The sequence below is a fragment of the Ptychodera flava genome (assembly GCF_041260155.1).
Source record: "Ptychodera flava strain L36383 chromosome 23 unlocalized genomic scaffold, AS_Pfla_20210202 Scaffold_23__1_contigs__length_28996876_pilon, whole genome shotgun sequence".
In the NCBI taxonomy this organism is placed as follows: Eukaryota; Metazoa; Hemichordata; class Enteropneusta; family Ptychoderidae; genus Ptychodera; species Ptychodera flava.
The window spans coordinates 18,585,704-18,606,789 of NW_027248277.1; the positions used below are offsets into that span (position 1 = coordinate 18,585,704).

The 21,086-nt window shown below is 38.6% G+C and overlaps 2 protein-coding genes across 2 annotated transcripts; one reads left to right on the forward strand and one right to left on the reverse strand.

Moving 5' to 3' along the window:
* Nucleotides 1–950: 950 nt before the first annotated feature.
* LOC139123558 (juxtaposed with another zinc finger protein 1-like) lies at nt 951–15,169 on the reverse strand. Its single transcript, XM_070689731.1, has 6 exons — nt 15,048–15,169; nt 14,506–14,756; nt 11,188–11,260; nt 9,912–9,997; nt 6,491–6,714; nt 951–5,730 (listed from the first exon to the last, which is right to left on the reverse strand). The coding sequence occupies exons 2-6, from the start codon at nt 14,603–14,605 to the stop codon at nt 5,470–5,472; spliced, it is 744 nt and encodes a 247-aa protein (XP_070545832.1). The 5' UTR covers nt 14,606–14,756; nt 15,048–15,169; the 3' UTR covers nt 951–5,469.
* Nucleotides 14,682–20,495, forward strand: LOC139123559 (ATP synthase lipid-binding protein, mitochondrial-like). Its single transcript, XM_070689732.1, has 5 exons — nt 14,682–15,286; nt 15,493–15,592; nt 17,621–17,691; nt 18,500–18,554; nt 19,949–20,495. The coding sequence occupies exons 1-5, from the start codon at nt 15,237–15,239 to the stop codon at nt 20,189–20,191; spliced, it is 519 nt and encodes a 172-aa protein (XP_070545833.1). The 5' UTR covers nt 14,682–15,236; the 3' UTR covers nt 20,192–20,495.
* Nucleotides 20,496–21,086: the final 591 nt, after the last annotated feature.

The window sequence follows — 21,086 nt, forward strand, 5'->3', positions numbered from 1 at the left end:
ATAAATGAATAGTAATTCATGAAATAATGTTTGATAATGTTCTTGTATGTGTGTTCATACCACATGTACATAACAACATGTGAAAAATTATAAGCAAGGTGGCAAGCAAAATTATGTTTTGGATTCAAAAAGTGAGTCTTGGGTACACAGCATGCTGGGCTAGCTGCGGTATTTATTCAGATATTCTATCTCTACATTTTGCTTTTGTGCATGTAACAAGTGTTTACACAAAATGCAACAGACTGGTACATTGGACAGTAAAGGTCAAGTGACAAGCCCTGTGCTCTGGTCGGTTACTGTGTTCCACTCATTTGCATAAATATTCCTCAAAAATGGGGAACATTTGTGCAGATTAGACCAGACCATGCTTTCTGATCACAACAATCGAGTGATGCTTGCGTGCACACACTTCACTAAGACTGAAACCACAGATAGGAGGCCAGGGTACAGTGTTGTATACCACAGCTAGGGGGCCAGGCTACAGTGTAATATCACAGCTAGGGGGTCAGGCTACAGTGTAATATACCACATAGCTAGGGGGCCCCGGCTACAGAGTAATATACCACAGCTAGCTAGGGGGCCCAGGCCACAGTGTAATATACCTGCTGCGCTTCATAAAAGACCATTGTTACTGTAAAATATCCAATTCTGTGTTATCTCCCACACAAAAGCTGTGAAAATTAGATACAAAATAAAAGTTTAACATTTTCAATTAAAGAACAAAGATTCTTGTCTAAAAATGGCAGGAAAGGAATTGTGTTCACAGCACACGCATATAAAAGTACTCTGGTTAACATTTGGTGGGAAAAAAGATATTTTCTCCACCACACTTAAAAGTATTCACATAGGTTTTATGTGTCGCAGGGTTGAAAAAACTGGGTTCACGCAGTGCTAGTGAACAGTTTTGAATCAGAATTTAAATCCTTTAGTTCCATCTTTGTTTCTTTTTTGCCAATATTAAGCAAAGAAATAAATCTTTTGCAACTCCACACTACGAATGTATGAAAAGAAAGATAATTCACATTAAAAGCATTACTCACATGAGATTTGAAAGACAAACATTACATTGACATATTACAAAATGTACTCTTACAAGTCTGATTGAAAAATGAAACATGCAATATTCATTTTTTATAGCAGCAACGCGACAAATCTTGGTTTCATTAAAGAAAGTGAATGAGTTAACCTTTTCCCCACAATGGTTTGGTCTAATCCCATTGTTATCAATGGTAATTGTGGACATGCTCAGAAGGAATCGGGGGTGAACAGCTTAAATGTATGTATATACATGTATTTCCTCATATCTCTGTCGGCAAGTTTTTTCAATTTTTGTGAAAATGGCCTTGAGATGTCGAGAAGTTTCGGTGACAATCTTCATGAAATTTTACTTTCGAAGTTATGCTGGCTTTGTAAAGTAAATCCATCTATGTTGTGAAATGCTTATGAAAATACATGCAATTGTTGTACTTGTGTTTGCGGCTGAAGTCCTTTATTTCTCAAAGACTGCGTGTAATTTTTAGAACACACCTTATACCATTTCATTCTACCTCCTGAAAGTAGCTGAGCCCATCAGAGCACGTAAAACAATAGAATTGGGATCATCTATTGCTGATGAAAGGGGTGGCCCATCTATGCATGTGGTAATGTGCAACCTTATATATCAGGCAGAGTTTTAAAACAAACGTGAAAAGATTAAACAACAGTTTCTTCATGGGAATTAAACAATGTTCATTTTCAACAATGTCATGGATACACTAGTTCAGCTACACATTTTAGTTTGTTGAATTTTGACGTACCCTGTAAAAGGAATCAATAAATAACCTTTGGACCCTATACGTGCCAAATGGACTCTTCCACTTGTAATTTCTCTCAATGAAGGATGATTAGCCCACTCTTCAGAAGGGTGGAAAGAGTTCAAAGATTGCTGGACTCATTCGTAACTTTCAAATATAATATTGAGAAATTGATGCTTTTGATAACAAATTTTTTGGTGTGAAGACGATGTTCAAATTAAAGCCCTTTGCTAGCTTAGGATTGTTTTGTAATTTTTGTTAAAACTCTGTTATTCTTTTACGGATATGGTTTTGACACAATTTTTTTTTCCAAGGTTTAAGAATGGAGGTGGAAAAATGTGAGATCATTAGATTTGTCCCCATACAGAAATTTAGAATAAATATAGTGCTTTAGGAATTGCGTCCTATGCAAGTAAAATTTGACAGTATAGAAATAGTAAATTGTGTATTTTGCAACAATAAATTATGCACAACCCCTTTGAACAATTTCCTTTACAGATAATTCCTGGCATATCAAGGAGTTAATTCAAATTTTTTTGAAGTTTTCAAGTATTTTCAGAGAGCGAGTTGACCTCAAAAGCAAATTTGCAAAACTGCTGTAAAAGCTGTAAAAGCACACACTATTTTTTGCTTCACAACACAATTTAGGGACATGATTCTGAACATTTCATAAATATTTGATATTGTTTGTTTATCCCTCAGAATAAATTTGACAGCAACAACGCGTAATCAAAATATCGCATTGAAAACAAATGAGCACAAGACAAAACACGACATCATATGATTTCAACATTATCTACAATGCTTTCACTATCCAAGTATGTACAAAGTATGGGCAGTGTTGAATACTGATAGACGAAAATGCCACAACGTGACAAAGAATTTTGACCGATTTTCATCAATATACAACATTTCTTCTAAAATTTTTGAAGCTTACAAGACAAAAAATGCTTTCTTAATTATTCCATGCAGTTTTACAGTCTGCATTTGGCAGATTGCTATGAAGAGATTCTGACTGTTCCAACAGGTCTCTGAAGGCTGATGAAACTCTCCAGTCCAACAGGTCCAGCTCTGGTGGAGGATTAGGCACGGCTGAAGAACACAGGTTCCATCTCACATGTTGTACAAATATGGGCTTGCCTAAGGGGCCCTTCTGTGATGAATAAATACAAACATATCCCCTAACATTGTGTTGAATGGTACAAGGGTTCAGTGTTCTAGCATCTGGTTCACTCAGTCAACATATACAGGTACAAAGTCTCTGTATCAAGTATAGAATGCAAAGATTTTGAGGGTCACTCTAATTTGGAGATTTCTATATTGGACATGCCAGAATTAAGTCCAACAAGTCTTGTTTTTTCAGCAGGTCCAATACAACTTACAAGCAGTAACCATTGGTCCAACAAGTGATATACACCTTGGTCAGGTAAAACTGTGATGTGAGTCACTCTGCCTTGGCCATTTCCAAAGTTTGACTTGCCAAAATCAGTCCAATAGGCATTGTCTTTGGCAAACTAAGTAGTTCCATCCGAAGCAGTAGGTCTCCATGACGATGACATGACCTGATAATGACCTCAACCATTTGAGCTACGCATTTCATCCTATAAAACGTTGGGAACAATTTACATGCAAGCGGTATGGAAACAAGTTCTCCTTGTTGTTTGTTGTCACATGGGGTGTATGGGGTCAGAGGTCAGAGTTCAACACCAATAAGACAGACAAGAAAATACAAAGTTTGAAAGTGCAACTTTGTGTCACTCTTAGTTTCAGTCGTAAAACATTGTTTGATGAGACACAAAAAGTGTTCTCCACATGCATTTCAACTACGAGTTGATATTTTCAGATTGACTTGGGATATTGGTGTAAGAAGTTCTATCATCTGGTTTGTGACGTCATCGAAGGATTGCTGTGAGCACACAAATAGGTGGTAAATACTACAACAATTGTATGAAACACGACACTTGACATGGCACTACCAACATGAAATGTACATAACTCAGTTGGTAAACTACGGTCTCTCGACGCACATGTTCACGACGTTCATTCCATCTTCCATGAAATCCATTGATAACATGTTCATTGTCCGACATTCCCTGACGGTTAATGTTACTAAATGTGCGAGTTTAAAACAATAATTCCAATATTCCAGTTTTCCACACAGCGATCGCACATATCCATGGAAAAACAACACGATTGTTCCATGGTTTGGTAGTGAAAGTGTACTGCAGTCTTTTCATATATCTGAGGTCAATGCATTCTATATCAGTGGAGCTACTGCTACATGAGCAGAAATCAGTCTGAAGTCGGCACCTTGGAACAGATAATGTGATTGTCTAGGTATCGCAGTCAACTGTATGTAGGCGTCCCAGGACTTGACAACATAGGATTCCATTTGGTGGTTGGCTCTCAGAGTTCATCTGTCATCCTTTGGAGTCTAGCCAATGGCGTGGCGGTTTTCTGAGAGACAATTTAATCCTTCTCCATCAGTCAACTGACATAAGTGGACCAGGCGGTGTGATTGGATGGTGATGTTCCAACACATGATGTTCGGACAACGTCAGCACTGATACAAAATAGGAAAATGCAAACTGCAGGATGCACTAATGAGCAGGACGATATTGCAGCATACATACCGGTATTAGTACATGTGTAAACATAAAGTCCATAGTATTTCCTGTCATGGAGTCTAACCTGCTATGAAATTCTGGTTTTTATAACACTGGCAGTAACCATTTCTGTCGACAAAGATGGCGTCAAGGAATCAGTGCTGCAGACTAGCTTTGACCTTGACAGTGAATGTGAGAGGCATTGTTGCCGTAGCGCCTTCTCAGTCTCCAGGCAACAGGTCCTAACATCAGCACAAACACTTGGAATACAAACTGCTGCAAGGTATGGCTGTTGCTTTGCTTCCATACGACTGTGTTGCACAACACTCTATCACAACAGCTTTCGGAATACTGAGGTCCCTCCTCACCCTGTGGGTCAAATGGTGTTGTCCAACAGAAGGCAGAGTTCCATGCACCCTATGACTTGAATGGTAGAGTCCATCCAATAGGCAAAGTTCCCATCTTGACGGTCGTGTCTTTCACTGCAAAACTTACACAGCAAAATATGGCAATGTCTGGCACTTTTTGAGTAAAGGACGCACACGTCTATTTATAAACAGTGTCATCACAACCCGTCTAAATCACATGTACTTCAGGAAAAAAAATCTTGTCACCATGACAACTTGCTTGACATTTCACCGTGAAGTTGCCATGTTGAAAATCGGGTTCGTGTATCTGTCATTAACCTGACCGCTGTGGAATCGCTACAGCCCTTGACGTAGCCCACCGTTATTCAACTATCCTGCACACATCTATCGGTCAAAATCAAAATCATCTATACAATATTAGCTTGCAAATTGAAGGATATGTACATGCTGAGCAAGCAGGCATATGAAGACATTGCTATGGTAAGAAGAAATGAAGAAATTGACAAATTCATAAAAGCAGTAGTAATGGAACTCCTTGATTCAATCAGTGCGACATTTCTATGTTTGACACACGACATGATAAAAAGTCTGTTTTTGGATTTTGTTACACGAAACAATCACTTAGACTTGATTTGCATAAACATATTAAAATATATATAAGCTATCATCATAAATTAAAAATCTCTCTGTCTTGGTAAACGCTCACTGTACGGTCACCGTCGGCGTGCTCGCCACGGTCGGCGTGACGCTGCCAGCGGGCTGCTGTTGAGTTGGGTTGGTGGCGGTCACCGTCAGCGGCAGCATGGTGGTCGACAACGGTGACGAATTGGTGACCAGTAAGGTGTTCACTGTTGTCATGGGAACAGAGGCGGTGACGGCGGGGTGCTGAGTGGCGTGGTGCTGACGTAGACCCTGTGCCGACTTGTAGCTCTTGCCACAGCGACATTTGTAACCTTTGCGGACCTACACGAAAGAAAGTTGACCTCATGAAAGTATCTTCTTTATCAATTTAGATAGGCTATGGAAAGGGCAAAACATTGAGTATTTGAAGCTTAGCTTGTCAACTATTAATATGCCGCAAATAGTGATTGGTTAATTTCTGACCCCTAAATGCCTTTACATAGCAACTGGCTACTTCTGATCCTTTCAACTGGCTGGTTTCTGACCCCTAAATGACCTACATTGCAACTGGCTACTTCTGACCCCTTCAACTGGCTGGTTTCTATCCCCTAAATGACCTTACACAATGGCAACTGGCTAGATTCTGACCCCTACACAATATAACACTTTAGCATTTTGGTAGGTATGAATCCACCAAATTATTTATTCATCTTAGAAAAGCACACCATATTCCATGTAACCTGGAATCGATTGTGCCAACAAATTACTTCAAAGCAAAATATATGCATTTGTTTTTATGTAAGTCATATGTTGGCAGACATTTGTGTAACTGTAACTTGTTTGCCCTTGAATAGCACAGCATTACCCTAATATTATCAGCTGTTTTCAGCAAAATGCGCAAATCCTGCTTGGAAATTACCTATATACGATACGATAAGAAATTTATATAGTGCAAAGTATGTATCAAAATGTTGACTGGCACTTTACACAGTGTCACATAGGTACCTAATCATCATTGCTCTTTGGTACAGCCCTATAGTTTTCAATAGTGTAACTGGACCCTTTCACATGAAAACGGGGGTGTAAGCATTCACAAATGTACCTTAGTGTCTTTCCTGTGTCCATTTTTTGCATGGTACTTGATTCCATTAACGTTCTTGTACCGTTTTTTACATCCTGGTACCGGGCAGGCGAACGGTTTCTCGTCACTGCCCGTGGTGTTCATCATACTCAATATCAGCTCAGAGCTGAATTCTTCTTGGGTGGTCCACGAGTCATCGCTGTCTTCTGATTCGCTGTACTGCTCATCGTCATCAAATTCACTTCCTGTGAAGAATAACGGGATCAGAGTATTACGTTAAAGTTGGCTAGAGCTCTTATTACTGAAAATATTATGAAAAGACGTCTCTCTTTTAGGAATCAGTTATCCTTTCAATGCTAATCTTGTTACAACTGTATTGTCTTCTGGGGCAACACTGAACAATCATAAACCAGCAGAGACACAGAATATACGCTGAAACTGTAACGGTCTGACAAGAGCCCTGCCTTGACATACAGTGTAAGTGTTTACTGATGCCAGAAAATGACCTTTCGAACCTGGAAATCTTCTTAGTTCTTCACTCTGGGCAAAATTTTGTTTGTCAAGAACACAAGTTACAAACTGTTGCTGAGGCTGCCACTAACATACATGTATTGTGTGGTAAATCCAGCTTTGAAGTGTTTATTTCAATTTTAGTCAAGATCAAACGATGAGTCACAAAACCCGTTTTGTCAGCTTATGCCAAACGATTTGTATATGGCGTACTTCTTGCCTACGGGTTAAACATTGAATTCGACTGGACAATGGTGCCAACAAAACCATGTGCACAAACACACAGAAATGAATGTATTTCGATAAACTTGGGCTTGTTTGTGCTGCCATCACATCAGGGAAAGACACTTATTTTTTTATCCACTTGCCCTTCGGGGGGTTCGGTTCACTTGCCCAAATTGGGAAAACCACTTGCCCAGTATAATTTACGCGTTTGAAAAAAGCTAAAACATTGGTTTTTCATTTCACACACTTTATTTTGAAAATTATCATGTTATCATGAGAAAATGTCAGACATTCTCATAGGGTTCTCCTCACACTCCTAAGAGTGCTGGATGGCTCATTTATATTAAATTAATTATCAAAGCCCCACTAGCAGTATCATATAGCATTCTTTATGTGATTTTACTTCTGAACTAAAACAAGATTTTGGGAATGTGCTCTTTGAGGGGTTGGAATACAAGTATTGTTAACTGCCCAGTGAGACTGCATGTGCAATTTTGAACAAGAAAAATAATGTGTGCCCAAACGTAAAATGGCACCCACTGCAAATATAGCAAAAACAGTGTACACCGTGCATATATGCATTTGAATATTCACGGAAACAACAGAGTAGTCCAATGTAATGCATAGTGTTGAATGTTTTCAACTGGGACAAAAATGTTTTGTTTTCTTTGTAGTATGGTGGGAAATCAAAATAATGGTTAAAATGTAAATTTACTTGTCCAATTTTTCACTAAAGAATGTTTTATAAAGCTGCAAAAGACTATATCCTATTAATGGGTAGAATTTAAAGAAAACCAGAAAAAATAGGAAGCCTTTTTAGGTCAACAAATTTCAAGATTTACAGCTAGTGGGGCTTTCATATTCATAGAAAAAATTCTAACAGTTCATATGTTTGTATGTTTACTTTCTTAGGTCTTAATGTACATATAATAACAGCCATTTTAATTGTACCTTCAAAGTATTTTTGCAGTTAAAAGTTTTAACTTATATATACAGAAAGAAAAAAATCTGTAGCTATAAAGGAATGTTTTGAAGCTTCTGAAAATTAATGTACTTCTTTGTCATGTTTTTTACTGCGCTGACACAAGCCCTATGAAGTTTGGATTACCATTGCACTATACCAGTATCCTATGTTTTTCTAATAACCTAGGTGGTCTTTTTAATGCTCATGCGCAGACTAAATAGAATTTAAACCAACAACCTAAGGCGTCGGTGGTTTTCTATGTGTCTTGAAAGATGAATTGTCAAACTCGCTCCAATTGCTTCTTGACAGTCATTTTAGAATGGGAAAATTCACAAACAGAGAGGTTGGTCGCCACGGACAAGTAACTTTTAGCTTATTGACCTGAAAATTAAGTCAGTGTTCATTGAAAATTCAAAGACTGGACCCGTTGACACCAAAGCTTTCTCATTACTTTCATTGCATGCGGTCTTGCCACGATGCCACTCACTGTCACTTAACAAGTTAACATTGAAGAGTACGTTTTAGTAAAACTCCCTTTTTTGTGGTGATTTTTCACCACTGGACTTTATTTTTACATCATTATAAACGTTCATACAAAGCACAAAAACCGCTGTGTGTTTCTTTTTTTACCGTATCAACATATTGTGAGACACCGTAACCTCACAGTCAATGCAATGAACTTTGGTGAACGTACGCTCCACCAGCTGAACAGCTTTTTCATATGCAAAATCAGCGTACGGTATTTAACCGGTGGTATTGTTTGAACTGCATTTTATTGAAAGCGATTACATGATTCTTTTCATCAACTCTTCATGCAATTTTATGAAAAATCTTATGGAAATGTTCACAATGACATAACATGAAAATTTTTTGTTGTTTAAGTCCGTGTTCCCTCACCAGAAAATCGCTCTCGTGAATTTGATTTCTAGGTATTATTTTTTTCACTTGTCCCGTCGGGCAAGTGGCATCGGAGGTTCACTTGCCCGAACGCGACTTTCACTTGCCCCGGGAATCAGACAACCCTTATTGTCTTTCCCTGCACATAATCTCTTGGGTGTACCGACTTTACGGAATGTATTACGTCCTTATACTGGAGTAAAACCGTCAACACATAGATGACTGTAGTGTACACTCTTTGACTTGTAAAAAGCTTACAAACTTTATACAGGTCACAGTGTTTTTGTTGAGGTGGGTACCCCGGTCAACTTTACTGTGCTTCTTGGTCATGCTACATGTGTTCTGCCATTTATATTAAGGTAAAATGCTGGGATGTAGAAAATTTTGGTTACAGATAGCAAAAATAAAAGTACAGGCTGTTACAAGTAACTTTGTACAAAATGTCCTGATTTGTTACTAAAACTAAATTTGTTACGGCCGGCAAATTTTAGCTGACGGCAGGTTGTTTTTGCCGGCTGCTGGCTATTTTCTACATCCCTGGAATGTGCTTTTGGGAAAGATATTAATCTCAAATTTTGCAGTACTTTTCTGGTCTACGGATTGTCCAGGCTCATTTTGCAGCGCTTTGAGTGAGAAAATGATGTAAATAAGTACATTTGTAAGCACACAACTCTCAATGTTGATTAAAACGATTTCTAAATTGTTTACAGTCTTTTACAGCCTCATAGATAATTGGATGCCAGAATATATCTGTACTTTTTGTTTCTTCTGGTAACAGTCCTGAACCAAGAGTTGACATAGAATTACATATCAGAATGAAAAGCTAAGACTAGATATTATCCTGACCTGTCGGTGTTGTGCTTCTCTGAGAATTGTTCAGAGAATGGCTTTTCCTTTTCCTCATCACTTCACGAGCTGCATCGGTGACGAACCTGTCGTTTCAATGAAAAAGGAAGAGACATTTTGTTTGTGAGCAAATGTGTAGAGAGTGAATGTGTACGGGTGCTTCATGAAATCTACAGCATGTCTACTGGTCACAGCCAGAGAAATTGTAACAACTATAGCTCTGTTCTTGAAACCACTCTAGTTTTATGGGTGGGGATTGAGCTGAGCGGCTTTGACTGTGATGTGTTCACTGTGTGACTGGGTGCCGTACGATGTGAGTTCAAATCTTATATCAGACATGGTATCATTATACTGTGGGTTGACTTTCTCATTGATTTTAACACTTTGAGTGCTGTAATTTTTCCCGCCAAAAATTTTTGTGCAATATTTTACAAATTTTATGAATTTTATGTAATTTTTTCATAATTTTGGACCAAATGAACATCACATTTCATTGGCTGCAGATTTTTACCAAACTTTCAGCAAAAATTAGGAAAATAATGACTGGTGTGCATATGAGAAAGGCGACAAAATTTGACTTTGGCGCTCAAAGGGTTAAACGCAGAAGTTGTAGACTCTCTGACAGCCCCTCACTGACTACATGTATGTGTTATGGTTTTCTTCTGCTCTGATTTGGAGATTTGTGTAGCTTGGCTCAATGAGCTGGTACTGTGTAACCATGGATAACCATTTGCCTTGGAGTTGGCCTGGTCAGTCAGCTAAGGGTGCATCAGTGGAGGAAAGAGATTAGAATCTGTGTAGCAAACCAAGGGGCTGCGAGTCTTCATAAGTTCATGCAAAACACATATATAAAGCTACATTGATCCAAAATAATGGTACAGTAATAATAATGATAATATTTTCAATAATGATTATAATTTCATTATCTTGGTTTATAATAAACAATAACCTTTCCTTTTTCTTCTCCCTACCAGTACCAGTATGTTGAAACACAAAGAACTAGCCTTGCCAACACAAAACACTGTACCGGTATATACAATATTGAATGTTATTGTTAAAAAAACATTATCTAAAACTAAATAGTTGTCATGACACTGGACATTTTCTATGTGTACTGACTGCATTGAGAAGTTGAAAGGCGTTGTTGAAAGATAAGCGTTGTTGCATGATTCATGGAATAAAACAAAAAATTGAATTTCGGTGTGACTTGACCTGATACCAACTGATGAAACTGATTAAAAATCTCAAAAAAAAAAATAATGGTTGAGTAACTCACCTCATGATGTAACTCAGAGACAGTGACGGAGGCTGCTGGATTTCTAACTTCTCCAGGTAACGGGGATCATAATCTGTAACCATGGCAACACGTCAGCATTAATGACGACATCATTTTGCATATACCCCTTTTCCTGCCAAGTCCATATTTCACCACCAGGTCAAGATGGTTAAATTTAATAAAACACAACATATTCCATATAGTGTATTTCAACACAATACTGTACATTTGAAGGCTGTTGAAAACATAAATACTGTAAGGCCAGAGAAAAAAAAAATCTTGTTCATCGGATTTTTTGGACCAAGTCCCAGGAGCGGCGAGCGAAAATTTTTTTTTTTTATTTTTTTTTTAGGCCGAAGGTAAACGCGGTTCTCTGGCATTTTTGCACAGATGCAGACAAGGCAAGATAATTGTTTCCCTTTTTACCAGAAATGTCTCAGACAAGAAACACTGATACTGGTAACTGAATTCAATACTATATTTCCCAACAATAACATAGGCCATTACATTCACAGTTAGTGTTTGCACAACATATTCTGAGTATTCTTGACCGCGGACATCCGGGAACTTGCGGTTTTTTACGTCATTTTTGCGTCACACTGCCGAGAGAACAAAATATTGAAGTGTGAATATTTCAACCTTTACACCAGTATTCAAAGTTTCAACATTATGTCAATGATAAACACTAAGTTCTGTCCCTTGTCACATAATTTCTGCATTGTTCACTGTCCTGTATAGTCAAATCCCAATTCACCTCACTCGCGTGCAATAGGTGAAAGTGACGTCACTCCGCGGTCAAGAATTTCAACATTCTCTCAGAATAAAACTGAAATGTACAGCAAATCACTGAAATCCAACAATTCAGTATTGTCCTTTAATATTGTCCTGGTGGGACCTAGCATGAGTTCTTTCATTTTACTTTGGCCCAATGTTTTGGCCTATTTACCACTGTCTCTACACATTTTACACAATGGTCTAACAACACTGTACTGTGATCGGAATGAAGTTATATAGTCATCATTCAGATCGTACTTTAACATCGACGCAACCATGTGTTTTGTCATTGCCGTAAATTTTGATACTTTCGATGCAATTTTCATTCAATCGGACGCACCGTCCATCTGCTGTCATGATCTTGTTGAATAAATCGCCAAACGTAATATCAGGACAAACACTGAATAGCGTCTTTGGAACTAACTGTTGGCCATCACGTCAAATGTTGGCAATCAAATTAATACTCACGATGTGACATGTACGAACCTTTACAAAACGAGGAAATTTCTGGCCAAATCGACCCACTTTGCGTCGTGATTCGCCAAATTCAGACGTCACAACAACGTGTTGGCGGTCAACTACATCGGAAGTCTCATTCAAAATGCCGTGCCCGCGAAAACCCGACAAAGTGTAGGGCGCCACCAGCGGCAGTACTAAAAATATTTGTAATGCGGAAGTAAGAATTTGCCGCGATCAAAAAAAAAAAAAAATTCCAAATACGCCAAAGTAGAAGCGGCGATTCCGATGAACAATTTATTTTTTCTTCCTGGCCTAAAGTTGATATTTTTGGACTAAGGATGCTATACCAGACCAAGCCAAGTGGGTGAAAATACATCATATTTTGGCTCAATACCGCTTTTTACTGACTTGGCTGATGGGGAAGTGATACTGTCTGGCAGGAAAAGGGATACTGGTAAGAAGAAAAAAGTTCCATAACAGAAGAGTTGCATGTTGAAAATACCTGTTTCAAGCTGTTTTTACCCTCCTAACAATACTCCTGTGACATGAAATACAATCAAGTACCAGGGGTTGCAGCAGGCAACATGAATATGACTGTAGCTATCACCATCATGCTCCAGCAGTCCCTATCAATTATTGTACTGATAAATTTTTATGAGTATAGCTGGATGAAATAAAATTGAATTTTCAGACAAATGGTTGCAGCAATTAAACAGAAGCTCAGAATTATGAAAGTGTGTAATTTAACACATGCATCCTAGATCTGTTTTATTGTTAATCTAAAACACAGCTGTCTACCCCAATGCCTGTTTACTATTTCATTTTTTTTCATTTTATTGTATAATTAATAAGAAGCTAGCTATTGTTTGTGTTGTTTTTTACTTCTATGAAAAGACAGGATATCTTAAATTGTGGTTAGGAATAATAATTCGGAAATAAAAATCCTGCGATTCTGTTGAAACTGCAGTCATCAGCTTATGACAGCTGCTTTCAACTCATTAGCATACTTCATACTTCAAAGCATACTTTTGCTAGCTGCAAAGACCAGAAATTAACATACACACATACATTTCAGTTAGGTACAGTGTACTATATATTTGATCGTTCTGGTAGCTCAGTCTAGCAAGCTTATAGCAGCTTAAGTGCAGCAGAAATTAATATCCTCTTTCTTCCAAGTGGTATTTATTTCTATGGTTTGTCTATGGAACCTTGTAGAAAGAGGATTAACATTATCTGGTAGCTACATCACCAGACATCTTGTCAGCTGTATCTGTACTGTGTATGGGAAGCTTCAATATAGATAGATTGGCACATTTTTAGAAAAGTATGGTTGTAACCATCCTTTCTGCCTACTCCACACATAATTAACATGGAAATGTCCCTCATTGTCTGAAAATACTAAAGTTAAGACAGTTTAGCAGTTTTGCTAGAAAATGTGGCTATGTGCTTTATATATATATATATATATATATATATAGATATATATAGATATATATAGATATATATTTCTCTATGTCTTTATGCTTTGGAGTCAATGAAATTAATGTGTGACTTGGCACAACAATGTTTCTCGAGACAGTTAGAAACATTTGGTTTGGTAAATTTGTGTGACTATCAACAATAATGAGACATCACAAAACATCCCAGACGGTTGTTATATTTAAACATTTTAAAAACTGTCTCAAATTTATAAGATTTAATTTGAATACACTGAAGTTGAAGTAATGTCAAATTTAGGTCAATATATTAACATGCATATAAACCTGGATGATAACGGGTTCACGCGATTTTATAAATAACTCCTTTGTTCAGTACAAGTATGCCACGGACAAACAGCTAGAAGTTATGGCGGTTAGAAATCGTAAATATTACGTGATTGTGTTTCCTTGGAGACCTGTAGGGAAAGCCGCTTGCCAACAAGCCTACGTGATGTGCGTGAGGCTTGGATTATAAACATTGCTGGCCTATAACACATTGGCAGCGTACATACATGTGCGATGCAGCCCTACACATGGCCCCACAATAAACGAGTACAATCCAGCTAAGATAAACACAGACTTCGCATTATAAATCCAACCTAATTACCTATGTGGGTGTCTTCTATGTGCTCGATGAGTTCCCCAAGCGTTGCAAAAGTCAGCCCGCAGCCACCAAATCTGCAAGTGTTGCTGTAAAATGCTGCCATGGCGAAAGTCTAGGGATTCATTCAAAGCCTGTCATGTTGTTGTTCCGACACTTCCGGGTTGAGATACGTTCCCGCCAGGGAGCGTCGTAGTACTACAGCCTAGGCGAGCGTTGTTTCCGAGTGAAGGCGGCGTTCACTTGCTCGCTGCTTCCTACGGAGAAATGGATAAATACGAGTGTCATAGGGCTGTGTTGACGCCAGAATGAATTCCGAATTTCCCTGAAATGCACCAGTTATGTTTTCACGTAGGCGTACCAGGTTACTGAACACGCGTCGCGAACCTAGGACACACGCTACACACACAACAATGACACTTCATGATCGCTGAACGCAGCATACGCGACGCAGCTGCACCGGACAAAGATGCGATTGGAAGATGCAGCCAGGAACACGCCGAGACGTTTATTTTGGGTGAAGAAGTATTTCTGTTGTCAGCACTTACCTGAATACTTGTATTAACTAGAACAATAGTGTCATCGCGTTCTCTTGTCCTCGCAAATCACCGACCATCACACTTGCGACATCAGGCCCTTGTTCTGCCCCTGCTGTGGTCCTCATCACTTGTAGTTGGGGTATACTGCAATTACACTGAAGACACCCCTCTAAGGCGAATATCCAAGAGTCATCACGCATGCGTTGTAGACGGTCTCCGTGGCTGTACGTGCACTCAGGATCCCATAGGTAAGCCTGCACTAAATCAAAATCTTTACTGATCACGAAATATCGACGCCATCGACATTTAACTTTATGCCGCTTAATTTTAGCAGGAGTCAATATATTATTAAGATATCTGATTTTCGTACTTTGTGGTGATATTTTAATAATATTTCAAATAGTGTACCGGTTTCAACATACCGGCGTCCGCCATTTTGTATTTTCTGCTGCAGGAGCTTCTTGGCATTATTTTCGTCTTTGCCCGACTCAACAAAGTTAAACACAATGTATATGTGCTCAAGGGTTGTATGCTCTCCAATGGCTCAAGCCATGGTAAGTAGTTAACTTTAATTTGTGATTCCTGAACCTCTTCGTGTGTAGTCGACCTTCACTTGGGGGGCTCTCGACACCGGCTATGTGTGTAGGGTTCACGTAAGCATGTCGGAACTTTGGACGTTCAGTGCAACGACGATACAGGTAACAACGGTCAAATTCTGCTCTCCGTTCAAAGAATTTAATTTCACCAGGGCTTGATCATGAGGCAGTGTGCCGAGATCGTGGTTTTTGCAACATTAAAAGTATCGTTGGGGCGTGTAATAGTCCCAAAATGAAATCGTGTGTGCCCTTTGAACTTTCGCCTTGAAAATGGGACGCAATTATGCGGCGCTAAAAACGTGATTAGCACTGTTTTCAATCCAGTTATATGTAAATATTCTTACAGTAAATATGTATGTAAATATTCCTACAGTTATTGTCATTCACAGTGATGATCATGTAGTTTCGCTAGAACAGACATCAAGAGAGAGATACCATTTTGTGCAATATCTTATCAGGCCCTCTAATTAGTGATCGTTGCCCCCAGGTTTCATTAATTTGGCGCTGTGTACAGAAACACAAATCCACTTAAACTTTGCTATTGAAGGGTCTACTCATCCTATTGGAAATTTACTGTTGTTAAGATTTAGTATTCCCTCAGCATCCCTGCTAATGAATTTGAATATTTAAAAGGAATCTGAGATCATTTATAGCAGTTAGGAAATTATGAAATTCGTCTTCACAAAAATGAAAAATATGAGGCCAAATATACAGGTGTATTTATGATATTGCAATGTGGTGTGTGAAGTGAATACAAGTAGGGTCACCAACTTGTCCTCTAATAAATGGCTTCCAGGTGCTGGAAAGGATAATGGAATGAGTGAAAAGAAATTTGGTATTCAGTGCTGTCGCCATGTACAAACTGTATGTCACCATCGTGTGTTTGGGGGGGGGGGTCCCTTACCTTCCTGTGGTACTTCTCGCCTCCAAGACAAGAAAAGGGAAACACAATTAGTAACTTTGAATGTGCAGATGCAGGGTTGGCAGCATGCCAGTGTTATATAAGGACATAACACTTTACATTTCCATTTTCCCATCTCTATTGTATCCGAGGATTGACTGCAACATTCACCCCATTCGCTGATTTACTTGCATGTATAGAGCTGGGCATGAGGTCCTTTCCAACTGTAGGACCATGTTGATTTTCAATTGCGAACAAAACATACTATCCCTCTAGCAAACAATTTAGCTGGTGGTATTCGCTGGTATGTCATTGGTCATAGATAATTGTCTGCATTGATCTGCTATAAAAAAGAAATTTTGCGTGACTGATACAAATTTGAAATAATTTCCTTACCTGCCTATATATCTCAACTTTGGGATGACATACTCCCTGAAGTAATGTGTCAAGTACACCTGTATAATTTGTTTGAAAACACCGTCTTCAGACCAAATGTATCCTAAGCATCGAGGTGCATCAAACTTTGTAAAGTTGTCTTGTCCTGTGCAGGTGTCCAATGAAAAGTTTACAAGTGGCTCTTTTACAATTTGCCTCCCTGACATACAGCCATTCACTTATTTGACTGTTTGCTCTGTACTACCATCTTATACATGCTTAGGTTTTACCTTGATATCTACAATGATAGTAACTGTAACTCTACTGGGGGAGGGATGGTGAGTGATTGAAAATACCCATGTTTTGGGGGTCAGGAGGTGTAACAGCAGTGTTTGATGACCAGACAAGTTTGTTAATCTTCATCTTTGCTGCAGGTTAATATGGGGGGGGGGGGGGGTGGTTAAGTGCATTTTATACACTTACCTCATTTGAGTCAAGCCATCAGGTTTCTTTCCTACATGCAAATTTCCAATAATATTGCCAAGTTCAACAGCAGGTGATCTATATTTTTTCCCACAAAGCTACTACGATTTAGTAGACCACATTCTGTCATTTTCAAATCTTTTTCTATAAGGGGATAACACCAAGTTGGGCAGATCTTATACTCTTGCAAGAGTTTTCTTATTTTGTATTCATTTTCTTCTTCCCAGGTATTCAGGGGTTCTAGGGCTGTTGTCAGACCAGTCACTGTTGCCATGAATACAAGAGCAAATGAAATCAGGTGAGTGCTCATTTTACACATGGACATATCCCTATAGCAGTGTTGATGGTGTTGATGGAATCTTTTAAGAGAAAACCATACCCAGAAAATGTTATTTTGTTTTCTGCTGTAGCATTCTGGCATATCAATAAGGAATTTTTCACATTTCAATTTGTAAATATCTTCAGTAAGTTTTGTTACTAGGCGGTACTCATTGTTCAAACCATTCAAGAGCTGTTTTTTGGCGATCTGTCTGCATCTTAATACATTTTTCATTTTTCTAGCTCAGTGTTAGTCACTTTAGCCACATGAAACTGATAGTAGGTATTGAAAGAAAGTGTGAAAATTTGTTCATCTTTCACAATTAGCATATTCCTCAGACCGAATACATAAAATGGGCAATGAAATGTACATAACTTTGTCTTTTTGTAGTTTGAAAATATGCACAACAGTGACAAAAGAAATGAAACACTGACATTGCCACCCACAGATTTGATAAATTTTGCTGCACCTATTGATACTTTGACATCTTTTATTTGATCTTGGCATACTGCTCGGTGAATAAATGTAGTACAAATTAGACTCAAAATTTGCTATAGTCTCTACGAAAAATATACTTTGAAAACTTATCTTGTCCCAAGTCTAAATCATGCTGACAAATTTTTATCACACACTGGCATCTGATGTGATACAGAGGTGGAACAATTGTTTCTTGGTGAATTGCCAGAGATGTTGGATGGGCTTGTTAATCCGTAAAAGGGAGAAAGTGTTGGTACTCTATATCATCAGCCATGTCAACTGATGTTTGAAATTTCTGTCTTGTTTTCAGTGTCACAACAAACAACAGTCCAACATCACAGAGTATCCTCCCGTCTCTCAGTCAGGTAAGGCTTTATGAATTCTCTGTAACACTCTGGCAATGTGACTGCATCAGCCAGCAAGTTCGATGCAAAGTTGATGGTCAAATACTTTTACAGCTTGTGAAGTAATTTACATACTAACTACGGGGTGCCCCCTAACATTGTACATTCACTAGTTGCAGTCACAGTACAGTTGACAACATGAGATCATTCAGACCATTTAGAAAGACATAAAATTGCTTTTGAGTGGCATGACTTCACGTCATCTCAAAATTTTGTTGACCAGCAAGACGTGTTTGAAGTAACATGGGAAAATTTGAAACGTTGATTTAGTTGCAGCGACACTAATTCCTGAAGAAAAGAGCTATGCATGTGACAAAAGTATTATAGCTCCATAGAATAGGTTAAACTCTGAATTCAAATGGACCACAGTACAAACAAAACCAGGTGCACAAACACGCGCAGAAATAAGATTATTTTCTTACGCATTTGTACATGTGGGTCAGTTTGTACTGCCATGATATCTCTTTGAGAACCAGAGTAGAACCATTCATACATGTAAACTTGTGAGAATGACCAGAGATCAAGTATTTTGTAAAGTGTACATAGACTCATACACACATCAGCGCTTACCTGGCAAAGATACATATTCGGAAAGGAAATCTGCGTATGTTCACTGATTGACCCGAGGAGCAAGAAATATTTGGTTGGTCCGAGATACATATTCGGAAAGGAAATCTGCGTATGTTCACTGATTGACCCGAGGAGCAAGAAATATTTTGGTTGGTCCGAGGACATTGACAGGTTCTTTGCTTCTGAGTACAGGAATTCTTCAACCCCTCTATACATTTACAATATATGATGTGTATACATTCCTGAACAAGCACTCATAAAGACATCATGTCATTGTAAATGCACACTGGGATGTATCCAGAACTCAGAAGCACCAAACCTGCAGACTTTTGCTTGGACCAAACCAGTACTTGTACCATTGGTCTGTCAGTGCAGTGCAACATGAAACTCAACTAGCCATTACAGAGTCGTTCAAATCATAAGCTTGTTCAGTGACCAATCATATGCCAATTAAAGGCCTGTGGATATTTTCCATTGCAAATTATTCATTGCTTGATTTACAGACTCAAACAGTGCTCATTAATATTCTTTACATAAATGAATATATTAACCCTTTGAACCAGGCTCAGACATAAATGTCCGATGACGTCATAGAGTACCAGGGGGTCAGGGTGCAAAGGGTTAAGGACATATAGCACTCGATAGCGTCATATTTCCTGTGAAAATATCACACTAAATGGATCATTGGTCTGTGTAAATGGCTTTGTATAAACTGCTGTTCAACATTGCTTTTCAATGTTTTCTGCTTTTATACTTATATTTCATACATTTTCTACTTCCTCTAGATACGTGAATTCCAGACCTCGGCAGTGCAACGCGACGTCGAAGCCGCCGCAAAATTTATTGGTGCTGGCGCTGCCACAGTCGGTGTCGCCGGATCCGGTGCTGGTATTGGAACGGTCTTCGGTAGTCTCATCATCGGCTATGCAAGAAATCCTTCCCTTAAACAACAGCTTTTCTCATACGCTATTCTAGGCTTTGCCTTGTCCGAAGCTATGGGTCTCTTCTGTTTGATGGTTGCTTTCTGATTTTATTTGCCATGTAATTTACTATTTCTCCCCCCCAAAAGTTGCTTGGATGAAGAAATTCTGTCAAGAAGTGCGATTGTTTGTTTGTCCATGAATGACTGCCTTCTTGCAAGGTGATGAAATACACTCAGAGAGAATTTGGTAGGTTTTGCATGTTACCAAGTTTCACCCGGTGACCAATGAATGAAATTTCTACAAACAAGGGTTGTACAATGTAAAATTATATTACTCACAGTAAGTGTTAGTTTGTGTTCCTGCAGTGTCAGAATTAAAAAAAAAATTACCAAAAATCTGATTTCCAAAATATGTTTGTTAGTGTCTTTATTCATGTGTTGTATGTACACATCTGAATGTTGATTTTGAATCTCTCCGTTCCTCCCCTCCCCCCCCCCCCAAAAAAAAACCCAAACAAATACACCCCTCCAGCCTGCTGTAAAAATCTTCCCTGCCCTTGCAAATTCAGTGCCCCCAAGAGTGTGACGACCCTTCTCTGATCACAGCGACACTACCTGTAACTTTGATTATCTTTGCATTGCTCTTGTCCCAGATTGCATTTTGCTATCATTCTCCTGAAGATGGTATACGCCTCTAAAGTGAAAGACAAACTTTTGCTCAAACTGATCAAGGAAACTTTCAACCATTCTCTTCTGAAAGAATGAGCAAAAATCAGGGGTCACCATGCAAATTTTGGTACCAGAGGAATAACTAAATTTACAGATTTCTAATTCAAAATTGCCACATCCCTGTGACAACTCCATAGGATAGAATTGAGACTTTCACAAAAAGGAGACTGAAAATTTCATGTCACATCACAAACGCATGGTAAAAATTTGAGCATCAGTCCCTGCAGTGCATGGTACAAGAATGTTGAATTGCAAAGTATTGTGCCAGTGTG